At 41.1% G+C, this 16,314-nt stretch overlaps 2 protein-coding genes across 3 annotated transcripts in view; both read left to right on the forward strand.

Moving 5' to 3' along the window:
* CMSS1 (cms1 ribosomal small subunit homolog) overlaps positions 1 to 9,495 on the forward strand; it is a 394,265-nt gene extending 384,770 nt beyond the window's left edge. For both annotated transcript variants that reach the window (XM_027558092.1, XM_027558053.1), the window contains 2 exons: positions 7,666 to 7,754; positions 9,201 to 9,495. In XM_027558092.1, the coding sequence (XP_027413893.1) occupies positions 7,666 to 7,754; positions 9,201 to 9,284 (173 nt within the window). In that variant the 3' untranslated portion in view covers positions 9,285 to 9,495. The remainder of the gene's footprint in view (positions 1 to 7,665; positions 7,755 to 9,200) is intronic.
* A 96-nt stretch (positions 9,496 to 9,591) lies between these two features.
* Positions 9,592 to 16,314, forward strand: part of LOC113902746 (cell cycle control protein 50C) — a 28,663-nt gene continuing 21,940 nt past the window's right edge. The window contains exons 1-2 of the mRNA XM_027558156.1: positions 9,592 to 12,200; positions 13,200 to 13,398. Of these exons, the coding sequence (XP_027413957.1) occupies positions 13,207 to 13,398 (192 nt within the window). The 5' untranslated portion in view covers positions 9,592 to 12,200; positions 13,200 to 13,206. The remainder of the gene's footprint in view (positions 12,201 to 13,199; positions 13,399 to 16,314) is intronic.

Raw genomic sequence — 16,314 nt, forward strand, 5'->3', positions numbered from 1 at the left:
TTCATTTCCTTTTAGTGCTTTACCCAGAAAGTATTCCAGATAGCATCCACTGGTGGGTTTTTATAGTTTGATGACTTTCTCAAAGCCGGTAGCCTAAAAACCTTCTGGCCTACTGATGATCTTCGTACATTTTTCTACCTGCCAGACAGATTAAAGTATTTCTCTTAAATGCTATTTCCAAATGACTTGTTCAAAACTTTATCTTATAACTGTCTGGAGCTGTTCCTTGATTTCTGTGTGTCTAAAAGTAACGTGTTCATCAACATAGTATCTCAGTATGGAGATGATCTTTTACCTGGAAGCAAAAAAGAGCTAAAAATACTATCGTTTCTCTCCAGATGAAAACCATGCATAAGTGAACCCACTATATGCAGAAGTCTGTGCAATTACAAGTAGCAAACTTGGTAGACCTAGACAAGGAGAGGGAAACAAATATTTTTTGAGTTCCTACTTGTACTTGGTGCTATGCTAAACACCCTTACATATCTCATTTAGTACACACAGCATCCTTGCAGGCTAGCATTCTTATTTCTTAAGAGAGAAAACTGCAGCTTAGAAGGGTTATGTAACCCCTCCCAAGACTCTCATTCTAGGCCTTCCTGATTCCAGAGGCTTTCCCCTTCAAGGAGCTCCTGATCTAGTTGAAGAGATAAATGTACACAGAATGAGAATGACAGCAGTAAGTGCCGAGGGCCAAGCCAGCACTTGAGTCTATATGAGTTGAAATGAAGGAGAGGTTGTTTCAGTGGCTGAATCTGCAAGGAAGGCTTTATAGAGAAAGGAGTCTTTAACTGATATTTGAAGTATGGATAGGATTAAAATAGGATCTTTGAAGTATGGAGATGTAAGAAAAGCATTCAGGAATGAGAGAACAGCTGAATCAGAAGTAGGCAGGTAGACACACAGACTATATAGAGGAGGCAATATTGTGTCAAGGAGAAGAGCCTCTGCTATAGACTGAAGCCTCTGGATGCACATCCCAGATCTGGCAGTGACCATCTCTGTGACTTGGCAAGTTTCTTAACATTTCTGAACCTGTTTCTTTATCTGAATGACAGAGATGGTAAATGCACCCACCTTACTGCAAAATTCAGACTTAAATTGAAGAAAGTAGGGAAAACCATTAGGCCATAAAGGAATAACCTAAATCGAATCTCTTATGATGTGACAAATAGATTCAAGGGATTAGATATGATAAACAGAGTGCCTGAAGAACTGTGGATGGAGGTTCGTGACATTATATAGGAAGTGGTGATCAAAACCACCCCCAAGAAAAAGAAATGCAAAAAGGCAAAATGGCTGCCTGAAGAGGCCTTACAAATAGCTGAGAAAAGAAGAGATGCAAAAGGCAAAGGAGAAAAGGAAAGATATACCCATCTTAATGCAGAGTTCCAAAGAATAGCACGGAGAGATAAGAAAGCCTTCCTAAGTGAACAATGCAAAGAAATAAAAGAAAACAATAGAATAGGAAAGACTGGAGGTCTCTTCAAGAAAATTAGAGATACCAAGGGAACATTTCATACAAAGATGGGCACACTAAAGGATAGAAATGGTATGGACCTAACAGAAGCAGAAGATATTAAAAAGGGGTGGCAAGAATACACAGAAGAACTGTACAAAAAAGATCTTCATGACCCAGATAACCATGAGGTATGACCACTCACCTAGAGCCAGACATCCTGAAGTATGAAGTCAAGTAGGCTTTAGGAAGCATCACTATGAACAAAGCTAGTGGAGGTGATGGAATTCCATCTGAGCTAGTTCAAATCCTAAAAGAAGTGAAGGTCGCTCAGTTGTGTCTGACTCTTTGCATCTCCGTGAACTGTATAGTCCATGAAATTCTCCAGGCCAGAATACTGGAGTGGGTAGCTATGCCCTTCTCCAGAGGATCTTTCCAACCCAGGCATTGAGCCCAGAGCTCCTGCATTGCAGGCAGATTCTTTACCAGCTGAGCCACCAGGAAAGGCCATCCTAAAAGATGATGCTGTTAAAGTGCTGCAGTCAATATGCCAGCAAATATGGAAAACTCAGCAGTGGCTACAGGACTGGAAAAGGTCAGGTTTCATTCCAATCACAAAGAAAGGCAATGCCAAAGAATGTTCAAACTACTGCACAATTGCACTCATTTCACATGCTAGTGAAGTAATGCTCAAAATTCTCCAAGCCATTCTTCAACAGTACTTCAACAAAGAACTTCCAGATTTTCAAGCTGGATTTAGAAAAGGCAAAAGAACCAGAGATCAAATTGCCAACATCTGTTGGATCATAGAAAAAGCAAGAGAATTCCAGAAAAACATCTACTTTTGCTTCATTGACTATGCTAAAGCCTTTGACTGTGTGGATCACAACAAACTGTGGAAATATTTTTAGAGATGGGAGTACCAGACTACCTTACTTGCCTCCTGAGAAATCTGTATGCAAGTCAAGAAGCAACAGTTAGAACCAGACTTTGGGAAAACAGACTGGTTCCAAACTGGGAAAGGAGTATGTCAAGGCTATATATTGTCACCCTGTTTTAATTTATATGCAGAGTACATCATACAAAATGCCAGGCTGGATGAAGCACAAGCTGGAATCAAGATTGCCAGGAGAAATGTCAATAACCTCAGGTATGCAGATGACACCATGTTTATGGCAAAAAGCAAAGAAGACCTAAAGATTCTCTTGGTGAAAGTGAAAGAGGAGAGTGAAAAAGCTGGCTTAAAACTCAACATTCAGAAAACTAAGATCATGGCATCCAGTCCCATCACTTCATGGCAAATAGATGGGGAAACGGTGGCAGACTTTGTTTTTTGGGGCTCCAAAATCACTGCAGATGGTGACTGCAGCCATGAAATTAAAAAAACGCTTGCTCCTTGGAAGAAAAGCTGTGACCTACCAAGACAGCATACTAAAAAGCAGAGACATTACTTTGCCAACAAAGGTCCATCTAGTCAAGGCTATGGTCTTTTCAGTAGTCATGTGTGGATGTGAGAGTTGGACCATAAAGAAGGCTGAGCACCGAAGAATTGATGCTTTTAAACTGGGTGTTGGAGAAGACTCTTGAGAGTCCTTGGACTGCAGAGAGATCCAATCAGTCCATCACAAAGGAAATCAATCTTGAATATTCATTAGAAGGATTGATGCTGAGACTGAAGCTCCAGTACTTTGGCCATCTGATGCGAAGAGCCAACTCATTAGAAAAGACCCAACTCCTTAGAAAAGACCCTGATGCTGGAAAGGATTGAAGGCAGGAGGAGAGGGGATGACAGAGGACAAGATGGTTGGATGGCATCACTGACTCAATGGACATGAGTTTGAGCAAGCTCCAGGAGATGGTGAAGGACAGAAAAGCCTGGTGTGCTGCAGTCCATGGGGTTGCAAAGAGTGGGACACTACTGAGCGACTGAACAACAAGGGGTATGTTATGCCAATAAAAAACTAAACACAGTGAGTGTCACTCCTTAGGAACTCAACAAATACTAGTTACTACTTTTATTAAAGAGACCACCTTTCTTGGTTGGAGACTTTACTGGCTGTAGTAGTCTGTACTTCAGTTGGAAAGAAAGTCAGATTTTGGAGGAAGACCCTTGCACAGCGATTGGCTGGATTTTTGTCTTGTGGCCCCAGGAGGATGTTGAAAGTGAAAGAGCAGATGAGAGGTGCTCGTAGTCCATCTAGGAGACATGGAGTCAGGAGAGATTGGCTGGGCAGCCAGAGGGCCCAGGGATGCGCCGTCGTTCTCCACCTCTTAGCCAAAGGCTCACCTCTCCCTTACTGTATTCCACATGTTTTTATGTGTCGCCACCACCGCCCCACCCCCCACAGGCAACAGAGTCACTTTTCTCCATATTTAATATTTAAAAGAGAGAGAGGGAGACAGAGAAAACAAAGCTGTCCAGATTGTTGAAATTAGAGTTCTACAGAGTTGTGAAAACTCACTGTGAAACCTTACTTCATCTAAGAAGTGGAAAAATCATTTAAGGAGCTGTTGATTTTTTTTATAAAAGGAAAATAACTCTTACTTCTGATTCTGACTGAATGAATGGTTTCATATTCATTGACTACAGATGTTAGGCTATATACAAAGCGTTTAAAGAGAAACAATTCCATCACTCTAAAAACTGAAAATTTAACAAAGTAATTCAAATGGCACATAACACATTTTATGTAGCTGTTCATGACTTGAGATGTTTATATATATGCTATATTAAGGAGAGTTTCTAAACGTCAAAAGCTATCCCATAACACTTACAGACAGAATTGTATTGTTTTATTTAATAAGGGGATTTTCTAATTATAAGAGCCTTTGTAAAATGCAGAAAGGTACAGAAAAGAAAGTTACTTTAGAGATATTGCTTATCAGCTAATATTAACTATATTTCTTTTCAGTCTTTTTTTTCTATGCATTTATCTATATCTTTTTATAAATGGAAATCATACTGCATATCATAACTTTATAACTGTCTTCTCTACTTAATATGCTTCCCTGGTGGCTCAGACAATAAAGAATCCGCCTACAGTGTGAGACCTGGGTTCAATCCCTGGGTTGGGAAGATCCCCTGGAGGAAAGCATGGCTACCCACTCTAGTATTCTTGCCTGGAGAATCCCCACGGACAGAGGAGCCTGGCGGGCTACAGTTCATGGGGTCACAAAGAGTGGGACATGACTAAGCACAGCACCCAATATGTCAATATCTCATGACAACTTTCCATGTCATGAAATAGTTTTATTTTTTCATTTTTAGTGACTGCATAATATCCTGTTAAGCTTTTTTCCAGTTTAGCAGAGATATAATTGACATATATCATTGTATTAACCAAGGTGTGCATGATTGGTACATGTGATACCTGTGAAATGATTACTACAGTAAGTTAGATTAACATCAGTCACTTCACATAGTTCCATTTTTTTTTTTTTCTTATCATGGGTACATGTGATACCTGTGAAATGATTGCTACAGTAAGTTTGATTAACATCAGTCACTTCACATAGTTCCATTTTTTTTTTTTCTTATCATGGGTACATGTGATACCTGTGAAATGATTACTACAGTAAGTTTGATTAACATCAGTCACTTCACATAGTTCCATTTTTTTTTTTTCTTATCATGGGTACATGTGATACCTGTGAAATGATTACTACAGTAAGTTTGATTAACATCAGTCACTTCACATAGTTCCAATTTTTTGTCTTGTCATGAGAACTTTTAAGATCTACTCTCTTCAGCAACTTTCGCATATACAGAGTACAGTGCTGTTAACTGTAAGCACCACGCTATATTTTACATCCCCAGCACTTATTTACCTTACAACTGTAAGTTTTTACCCTTTGACCACCTTCCTCTAGTTTTCCTGCTTCTCACCTCTGGCAACCACCATCAATCTGTTCTCTGTAGCTATGAGTTCATTTTTTGGTTTGTTTTCTCTTTTTTTAGGCTCAACATATACGTGAAATAATACAGTGTTTGTCTTTCTCTGTCTGACTTACTGCGCTCAGTATAATGCCATCAGGGACCACCCATGTTGTCAGAAATGGCGAGATTTTCTTTTTATGGCTGAATGATGTTTGTGTGTGTGTGTGAGTGAGACAAAGAACACTGACATTCTTTATCCATTCATTTGTCAGTGGACACTTAGGTTGTTTCTGTGTCTTAGCTATTAGAAGTAATTTTGCAATAAACAAGGGGATGCAGATATCTTTTCAAGATAGTGATTTCATTTCCTTTGGATATATACCGAGAAGGGGATTTACTGGGCCGTAGGGTGAGTTCTATTTTTAATTTTTAGAGAAACCTCTATACTGTTTTCCATAATGGCTGCTCAAAATTACAATCCCCTGAGAAGTGCACATGGGTTTCTTTTCCTCCACATCAGTGCCTGTACTTGTATCTCTTGTCTTTTGGTGATAGTCATTCTCACGGGTAAAAGGTGACAGGTCATTGTGGATTTGATTTGCCATTTCCCTGTTGGTTAGTGATGTTGAGCTCCTTTTATATAGCTGTTGGCCATTTGGATGTCTACTTTGGAAAAAATATCTATTCAGTTCCTATACCCATTTTTAAATCATCTCTTTTTTTTTTTTTTTTTTGCCATGGAGCTGTTACCAGTTCTTTATATATTCTGGATATTGATTCCAAGTTATATGGATGTTTAACAGTTCTATTAAGGCAGGATATTTGGGTTGTTTCTAATTTTTTTGCTCGTGTAAGTAGGTACACAGTTATCATCTTTTTAAGTAACTGTGCTTAAGCTTCTGGTGTTTTATTGAAATGGAAGAAGAATTATTTTATCAAACTCCAAGCATTTTAAAGCTCATGTTATAGCATGTCCAGTTGCCTTCCAGAGAGGCTGTACCTGTTTGCTCTCCCATCATCAGGCCAATTATTTTTAAGGGAACACTATCAACCCATTGTCTTTCTTCATTTATATCATTTTTAATTTACAGAGAGAGTATTAAATAAGAGGCATTGTAGTTATAAGAAGCATGAAAAAGTCTTTAGGGAGAGAGGAAATTACTGAAATAAACCAGTATTGAGGGGAAGGGCTGCTGGATAAAAGAAGGCTTTGTTATTTACATTTCCAGATGTGAAAGCTTGGGGGCAGTGGTCAGAACGTGGGGAGTACGGAAAAGCTAACTGCCCAATTCTGGGACCTCTGGAACAAACAACCTCTGAGGTCCCCTTACACCCCACATTTCAGTATTGTCTCTAGATAGATAGGAAGACAGTAGGAATGAGTTGTTCTCCAGTTTTCTCAAAGGACAGCAGACTTTGGAGCTCATTCATCTTAACTCTATTTTCTGCCTGAAATTAACCTCCCAACCCTGTCTTCAAACTTCTGCTGATTCACCTTTTCAGAGACAGGCAGACTCTACTGGATTCAACTCCTCTGAAGGGTCTCTGCCCTGAACTATAGGATCAGTTCAGTTCAGTTGCTCAGTCGTGTCCGACTCTTTGCGACCCCATGGACTGCAGCACGCCAGGCCTCCCTGTCCATCACCAGCTCCTGAAGTTTACTCAGACTCATGAACTGTAGGTTGCTGCTGCTGCTGCTAAGTCACTTCAGTCATGTCTGACTCTGTGTGACCCCATAGACGGCAGCCCACCAGGCTCCCCCATCCCTGGGATTCTCCAGGCAAGAACACTGGAGTGGGTTGCCATTTCCTTCTCCAATGCATGAAAGTGAAAAGTGAAAGTGAAGTCACTCAGTCCTATCCGACTCTGATCGACCCCATGGACTGCAGCCTACCAGGCTCCTCCGTCCATGGGATTTTCCAGGCAAGAGTACTGGAGTGGGTTGCCATTGCCTTCTCTGGAACTGTAGGATACATCTTACCAAATTCCTGTCGGAATGAGACTTTACCCTCTGGGGCTTGGTAAAAGGGAGGCCTGGGATTGATTCTTTGCCAGCCCTTGAGCATTTCACAAGCTTAGCAAGAGCAGCTTCCCCGAGAATCAGTGATAAGATTGTAAGGAGAGCAAGTCTCAGAGTGTTGCATTTGTTTTCCATCAGACAGGGACAGCACTTAATGTGCAGAGATTAGTTGCCAGTGTTGGGGGGATGGGGTGGGGAGAAAAGAACAAATGAGGCCAGAAAAATAAAAAGCAACCAAAGGAATAAAAAATCCTTTTAATAAGCTTATGTCATGAGTTCTTTAATGTAGCAACTCTCTGTCTCTTTCAGGTGGCCTTCATTTGAACCCCTTAAAGTTTCTGATTTTTGACTGGAACTGGAGAGATCAGAAGTTGAGAAGGATGATGGACATTCCCGAGGTACCGTGTAACCAGCAATCCAGCACTTCCCTTTAATCTTTTTTTTTTCAATTTGAACTTGAGTTCAAACACAGCAATAAAGTCTTTGACATGAGGAGCCAGCACATTCTGGCCTTTGAAATGATTTCTTTTAACTCTGAAGTAACTACAATTATAGAGGCCATCTCACCCCTTACACATAACTGTATCCTTTCCATGTGTTTTATAGGAATCAGCTTTGTTTCTTCATTAAATGCCCAATGGCCTCTGCCCCCCTGGGGTCCACTCTATACTGTACCTTTGGGAAACAGGAAGGTCTGGAGGACTTGGCATATTTCCCTGTGCCTTGTTTTAGAGACACGATCATCTTTGCCTTTTTGTCCTTAGAAGTGCATTTGGAGGTGAGGGGCACAAACTTGCCTCATTGCTTGCATCTCCACATACCCAAAAACCTGCTTACTTAATGAGCGATTTACGTTTTGAGGAGTGGGGAAATTTTTTTGATGTCTCAGTGAATTAAAACTGATTGAATACCTTTGTGGGACCAGCATTAGCTGATTATATATTTATGAAAGTCATCCATTATCATCATAATGTGACAATTGACTTGATACCCACCATGTTATGGGGATAATCTTTCAATCTAGCCTGATGCTTAGAAGTAGCTGTTGAAAAAAATAAATAAAAAAAAAAAGAAGAAGAAGAAGTAGCTGTTGGAGAGAATAGGGTTGTGCAGTAATAAACATGGCTGCCAGTCACCAACCAGGAATAAATCATGACAGTGACTATCAAAGAAGCTTGCAATCCAAATATGCTGAATTAATTTGCTATATAAAACTATATCCTCAGAATAACCAAACCTGATTTTAATTGATTAGTGAGTTAGGCTAAAAACCATTGTCTGAGTTTCCTACACACACATACATATACACACACACAGAGTCTCCTGAACTGACTGGTTTCTTAAAACCAGTTGAACCAACTTAATGTCACGCACATGAGGGCATATTTGATGATTTTGCTTATAATGTTAAATCTGAGTAAGCCACCACTAGTTTTCCAATTATAATAATGAGGAAGAAATAGTATTCACAAAAACCCTTTTAACCCAGACTTGTTTTTATTGTGATGATGTCATTATTAGTAGTTACCGGTATTACAATACTGTGTATAGTCTAGACATACTTTGGATATCTTGAACCACCATTGGGTAAGATTTTTCCTATGAGATTTTATTTTGAAGGGCTACAAACAAGAGGACATCTACATGAAACTGATGTCTTATGTAGTTCCTCTTCCTTTACTTATGTAAATATTTCAAATGTGAATAAAATGCGGTTTTGCTCTTCCTGATTCTGGCCATAACAGCTGCATAAATACCAGGGAATCCAGATAGTTGAATTTATTCACCAAATCCATCCTCTCTTGATCTTAAAACTTTTTTTTTCTTCTTTTTTTCTCCCTTAGATAAGAAAGGAAGTTTTTGAACTTCTGGAAATGGGAGTGCTAAATCTGTGCAAGACAGAATCTTTGAAGCTGGGCCTTTTCTAAATCTGGATCCTAGTGAAAAGTCCTGTTTTCCTGGTGGGATTTGTATGGCTCTGGCCCATTGCAAGCACTTGGTAAATACCAGCTATTGTTTATTAAGTTGACTGTGTCACCAGATGGATCACTAGGAATCTTAGGTGGGGATTCTTTAACAAAATGAATGTGCCCTTTGCCAAATCCCTTGTGTAATAAAGCATCGCTACCTTGTGTGTGATTTTTGTTAAGGAGACTGAGTTTTTCTTTCACCAGCTGGCCTCTGATGTGACTATACAGGAGACAGTATGACCAAATCACAGGTCTATTTGCCCGATGCACAGTGAGGCCAAACAATACTAAAACACGGAAGTTTGGAACAGATCAAGGTTTATTACAGGTTCATACAAGGAGATGGATAGCTCATCCCTTAAGAACCCCAAAATTACTGAAAGCTTTCAGCAAAGCCCTTTTCTAGGAAAGGTGAGGGAAGAGTGTGTTTAGTTGTTGCACATTTCTTGGTGTCAGATCTTTTGTTCTTGAGGTCAGGTCATGATTAGGAAACGATGTTCCTGTAAATCTCTACCAAACAAGTGTTATTCTCTGTTCTGACAAGGAAGGGCAAGGTCCCAAGGAATAGCTATCATCCTTCAGGGTCTTGGTCCTAGCTAAGAGGAGGTAGATCTTAGTTGGCAGCTTCCTCAGAGCCAGGTTCCCACACCCTGGCCAGCCGTCATTGCTGAGGGAGCCAGACACCTGACCCAGCTGGCCCTCAGGCTCCTCAGGCCATCCAAACAAGGGGTGGGGGGCATGGTGGGTGGAACCAGGTTCCTCAGACTGCGACCCAGGCAGAAGGCCACTGCTATCAGGTAGCAGAGACAGGGGTAGGGGAGAGGTTCACCACAGCCTCAAGACCAGTGAGTGGCCCTGGTGAGGGCTCTGGAGTCCTGCTGGACACAGCCCCCAGGCTGCCCACTGGCCCAGGGCTAGCTGAACTGGGGGGCCTCCCAGGGAAGGCCTGAATTTGCCTCTTACCTCACTCTATACCTGACGACCACCACACCACTGTTGGCTTAATCGCTTCCCTAATGGACCCTCACTGACAGTTTGTTACTTGTGGGCAGGGCCCCCTGCAGTGCTGACCAGTAGCTGAGCAGGACCTGTTGCCTGGTAACAGGGTGCAGAGTAATGATGTACAGCAATGGCTACCTGCTAAGGGCTGCGCTCTCTTAAAAGGGAAGGAGCATCTGGGCAGCCTCAGGCAAGCCCCTTCCCTCTCTGAGCCTCAGTTTCATTAGCTGTGAAATGGAAATACCACCTTGCAGGATTGCTGAGTACTTCATGAGATGGTACATGTGGAACAGACTTATCAACTGCAATGCCTAGTCCCAGTGTGAAGGGTGTAGTGGTGGAAAGAGTACATGTGGCAATTTATAAACTAAGAAAAGACAACAGTATAACTACAACTACCTTATGCATCTGTTTAACTCTTTGTTTTGAGATAATTTCATAGTTACAGAAAAAAATAGCATAGAGAATTCCCATATTCCCTTCCCCCAGCATCCCACCATGTTAACATCTTGTATAATCATAATAAAGTTATCAAAACTAAGAAATCAACATGGGTACTTACTAACTAAACTACAGACTTCATTTGGATTTTTACCAGTTTTCCCACTGATGTCCTTTTTCTATTCCAAGATCCAGTCAAGGATCCCACATTGCATATAGTTGTCATTCCTTAGAAAATATATTTAGAAAAATATGTATAGTCTGTCACATTTAATCATTAAAATAATTCTGGAGGAAATGTCTTATATTTTATAGATGATGAAACCGAATCTCAGAAAGGATACACGTTAGTTTAAGTAGCAGAACCAAAAGGCAAACCCACATCTCCCATACTCATTTAAAGACACCATGGTCATCTGTTTGGAGAGTCAGGTATATACAACAAATGAGAAAATAAAGCAAACAGATGCCATTAGTGCATTCCACATTCAAATGCTGTGAAATTTTAAATGAGCCTCGCAGCATGGCAAATCACACTCCAGCAAATCCCCTGCTTCCTCACACCAGCCGCCTGCTGCTCATGCACCTCTGTGGGCTAGAAGCCACACACAGGAATCCCAAGGCTAAGGGAGCAAGTTCCATTCTGCGGGACCTCAGATCAAACTCAAAAAGTTAGAGGAAAAAGGAAGAAAGCCTCCACAGAATGAAAATTCACTCAAGCTATATATAGCTCAGTGTAACCCTTGTGGGGCTGACCCTCCCCCAAGTAAGAGAGAATTCCGCCTTCCAACTGAAGCATCACCTCTTCCTGCCTGATGACCTTCAAACTGACACTGCCCGTTCCTGGTTCTTCAGCAGCTTTTGGCCTTCAAACTCAGACTTGAGGAACATCAGCTCTGCAGATTTTGGACTTGTCAACCTCCTCTGTAGTCCTGTGAGCCAATTCGTTGTGATTAGAATTTCTCTGGAAATCCTAATATACTCCTGTGAAGCACCTTTTAGTTTGGGATTTTGGTTAGATTGGTTTTGTCACTTTATAAAAAGTGTAACAAATACTGTTCTTGATTTGTTATTGTAATGACCCCTCTGGTAGACCTTACCTGTTTACTATAATCTCACCCAGTGTTGAAACAAGTACCTAGATTGCAAACATATCTGATATTTTATAGGCTAACTGTGAACACTTTATCTAATCTCACAGACTGTTACTGAACTAAGGTTCTTGACCACATTTACTTATTAAAACAAATAGTAGGTGTGAACTAGAATTGTTCACTACCGTCTTCTCACACAAATCTGTCTGATACCAACAGCCATACTTGTCACTACCCTCTAGCCCGATTCAAATGGCTTGCTGAAAAGTTCCCATTGGTATTCTGCTTTTTTCCAGTCTTGCAAGGGGAAACTTTGACTCTGAATTGGAAACATCCCAGTGTAAGTAGTTACATTTGTTCTGTATTCTTTTAAACTAGGTAGATTTGCCAAAGTCATTGTCTTCTTTAATATAAAAAGAGTCCAGCATGGCTTCTCTGCCTAATGTTAACAAAAAAGATTAGAAACTCACACGCTGCCTAATTTTTTTTAAATCCTAATTCTACATTTTAAATGCATCTTGAAGAAGTAATTATTAATAGCCTAATGAAAATAATGTTAGTAGATTTCTAATATGTGAAAAAGCAAAACCAAACCAAGCAATGATACCATATTACAATATTGAACACTTAAAGGATTATTTTCCTCTTGCTTTCTCTTACCTCATCTGGGCTCCATCAAAGCAGGTGCTTGGAGAAAGGCTAGGAAGAGATGTTTTTCATCCACACCTTCTTATCAGAGTCTTTCTTATATATGAGAGAGTTGGAAACTACTGAGATTAGACATCTGTGTTTTGCAATTCCTGTTTCTTCCTCCCTCATTATCACAAATAGCGAAGTTAGCTATAACCTGGGAAAAAGTTAGTATTTTCCCAACTTAGTTTATATTCATGTTAATGGACAGCCACATTTGTTGACTGCACTCACTTCTATTTTTTGTATTAATCTCCAAGAATTTGGGCAAGTTCTTAAAGATAAATCCATTTTCCCCTTTCAGGAAAGGCTTGCCTTGAATTAGTCACCACATCCCAGAAATAGCCTGCTGTAACTGCTTCCCAGTGTCGCCAGATGTTGGTTTATACAGACCTGCTGGGGACTATTCCTCCTAGGCATGGCACTTAGCACAACAAGGTTTTTGAACCTAAGAAAAATGTACGAACCCGTGGCTGATTGAAGGGAGCTGTGCTCTTACTGAACAGCAGTTCTGGTTAAGGAATAATTCTAGGAAGCAGAGATACTTTGCCACCACAAAGGAAGAGTCACATAATTCTTAACATTAAGTGGTATTACTCTGAGCAGTAATGTCATAAATGTCTGAGAAGTATATGTGGGTCACCTGCAGGACCAGAATGAAGAGGAAATGCCAGGACTACGAGTCCAGACTGCCAGACAACACTGCGGTGAAGCAGCAACAGTTGCCCGCCTTCCGGCTCCAGCTGACAGCCAGTGAAATCCTCTCTGGCTTTTTTGCCATAGGGCTATTCTGCCTTGGCATGGGCATCATCCTTCTGTTGTCTGCAAAGAGCATCAAGGAAGTAGAGGTTTGTCCCATCTTACATTGTAATGCATTCTAAGAATTTTAGCTTTGAGACTGTAAAGAATGGTCAGTTTGAGAGCCCAGCCCCACCACAGGGAACTAGATGAGACTGGAGCATCCCTTTTGCAGATGGTGATAGAGCCTCTCTGTGCTTTATTCATCCCTCCTCCCTCTTGAGGACAGACACTCTCAACCTGGTCAGTTCAGCCATACTTGTTTATAGGGACCTGCCAGACGCCTATGAATCATAATGATAAAAAGAGTGAAGAGCCAAAGATACAGGTCTTCAAATTTGTGCCACTTTCAAGCATTTGCCTTTGCCTTTGCAAATAAACTCCCTCAGATCGTTGTCTTAATCCAGGAAAAAGAACACAAATCTTTCTGGCCTCTAAAGGATTCTTACTAAAATAAATCAGGTTCTACTCAGAGTGAGAAAAGCTGAAGCTAAGCTGTGACCCCCTCAGTCATAAGCCTTTTGCCAATTTGACTAACAAGCCATTGGAGAATGAGAAGCCCAGAAGCTGGTCTGGGCAGGGGAGCTCAGATCTGGCCTGATGCCTTGCCCACATTTGGTTTAATAAATTAAGTAAATGCTTCATGCCAATCAGCTCTGAGCAGATTACCAAGACCATATGACCTCTATTCGGAAGGCAGCTGTGGAGAGCTCATCTAGTCCCTCTCCCCATAGGCTAGTGGCAAAATTGCCATGGAGGCCAAGTCTGGCAACACTGATTTAACATTCCTGAGTATATGAACATGCTCAGAGTTCTTTTGGGTGTGCAGGTGAGTAAACTCCAAGTAAGAGTCAATTCCTGCCTTCAGTGAGCTAATGATAGAGTAAGCAAGACAGTGGGTGCCAAGAACAGAGAGCTCAGCTGTGGCTGGCTTGTTTGCTGTATCCACAACCTTTTTCTTGCATGTTCCCAATGCATAGCAGGCACTCACTTATTGAAAGAACGGATTTGGACAAACAGTGGGACTTCAAAGAAGAAAAATATTTCAGGTCCCACTCCTCCCACCAACACATCCTGCTGTGTTGCCTTTCCCCTGAAATGTTCTGCTCTCCCCTCCCACTCCTGGCAGCTTGGCTTCCGAGTGGCCCTAAGTCCTCTTGAGTCCTCCAGTGTGATCATGTAAACCGCCAGGCCCTACCATGTGGCAGAGGCCAAAATGGCAGGAGGAAAATAAGCTTGCCGTGTTGAAGGCAATTGCAAAGTAATTGGTTACAAGGCTGATATTCATTTCCACAGAGCTCATCCTGTTTACTTTTCCATTTTATTCTTCACCAACCCCTTTCTTTCTCATTCTTCCCCTCCTCTTCCCATGTCCTTCCAGCTTCCTCCCTTCTGAGCACCCATCCCCACCCACTATGAAGTGCAGCCTCCATCACAAGGCAGCCATTGCTGAATGATGTCACCTTATATGTGAGAGGAGAACCTCACCCCATGGTTGGCAAGGCCACTCTGCAAGCAAGTTTCAACAGAATGGTTTAATCATGATTTTAAGAGGATTTTTCAATCAGCTGTTCTTTTAAGCCACTTCAGCTAGGACTGTTTCTAAACATTTTGTTTTTATACAGAAAAACCAGAAGCCACCCATGGAGTGTGATCGTCTATTGCACATGAAAGTGTTTCATTATAAGGGGTGATGAGATGAAGCATGTATCTCAGGCCAGTGTTGTCAACACACACTTAGTAGAAGAGTTCTGAGCTAGTTTTTCTCTTCTCAGTCAGCCCTGAGGCACAACAAGAAAGTGCCCTTTTTGCAATTCACTTTAAGCAAGAATGATAATTCCCGCCTCTCCAAAATTCTATGAGGAGCAGGCTATGATCTTTGCTGTCATTTTAGAGCTACACGCTTACAGAAGCACTCATGCAGCAAAGTAGATTAAACACGTTGATTTTTGATATGTTTTCCTCATAAAATTTTTAGAGCTAGAAAGCACATTGGATGTCATCTACTCAAAAATTTATTCATCAACAAAGACACTTTTTCTGTTTTGGCATTATAGAACTCTCACAAGAATCCGTGAAGTACAATGTACACTACTACAGTGAGCTCACACATCAATTCATTGCTAGTCAAAATGATGCTGGTGAACAAAATGTGGGCCCTGGAGGTTAAGTATTGAACTCAATATCAGAGACTGGATGGACACAGTTCCGTGCGCTAGCTCTCAATTAGATACAGCCCTGTTCTTTATTGCTTGTAAAAAATTAGAATGCAGTTTCACAAACAGAAAAGGGGTCAGTATTTTTAAAAATAATAGTGTAAGTTTTTCTGCATACTTAAAGAATGATTTAAGTAAGTATAAGCAACTGAGTACAATCAAGTAGCCTTTTGGCTAATCTTTAATTTAGTATTCACACTTCACCCCTTTGCCTCCAAACACCTAGTGGCTTTGCAAGTATTTAAAGTTCCTTCTTTCTTATTAGTCTTCTCTCCCAAAGAATCTAAAATCTGATTGGTAATTTACTGGGAAGAAAGCCAGTCCCTGTTCCTCTCCGGTCCCCAGACTCTTCTAATTACTCCTCAGCAAGGGTGAGGGAAAAGCAGAAGCTGCCAGCAGCACCCACACCACCCCCGGGTGCCCAAGATGAGTGTTCCCCGGAGCAGAAGGGAAATGCGTGGCCCCATGGCCTCTCTCTGAGCCTCCTTTCCCAACTCTCCTTCCAACTCCATCTTCACGTCACTGAGTGGAGCCAGAGCTCACAGGATTTGCCCACGTGGGACACACTACCCTTTTTTTTAGAGTCCACTTATTCCATTTTGCACAGAATTTAACTTTTACAGAACGTAACAACAATTTTTAAAACAATTGTTTCACATAACTCTACATTTCTGAAACACTTCTTTTTCTATGTTTGGTCATTTTCAATAACTTCCTCAAGACACCATGCAGAAGAATTCACTAGTATAA

The sequence above is a fragment of the Bos indicus x Bos taurus genome, chromosome 1, assembly GCF_003369695.1.
Source record: "Bos indicus x Bos taurus breed Angus x Brahman F1 hybrid chromosome 1, Bos_hybrid_MaternalHap_v2.0, whole genome shotgun sequence".
NCBI classification, from domain to species: Eukaryota; Metazoa; Chordata; class Mammalia; order Artiodactyla; family Bovidae; genus Bos; species Bos indicus x Bos taurus.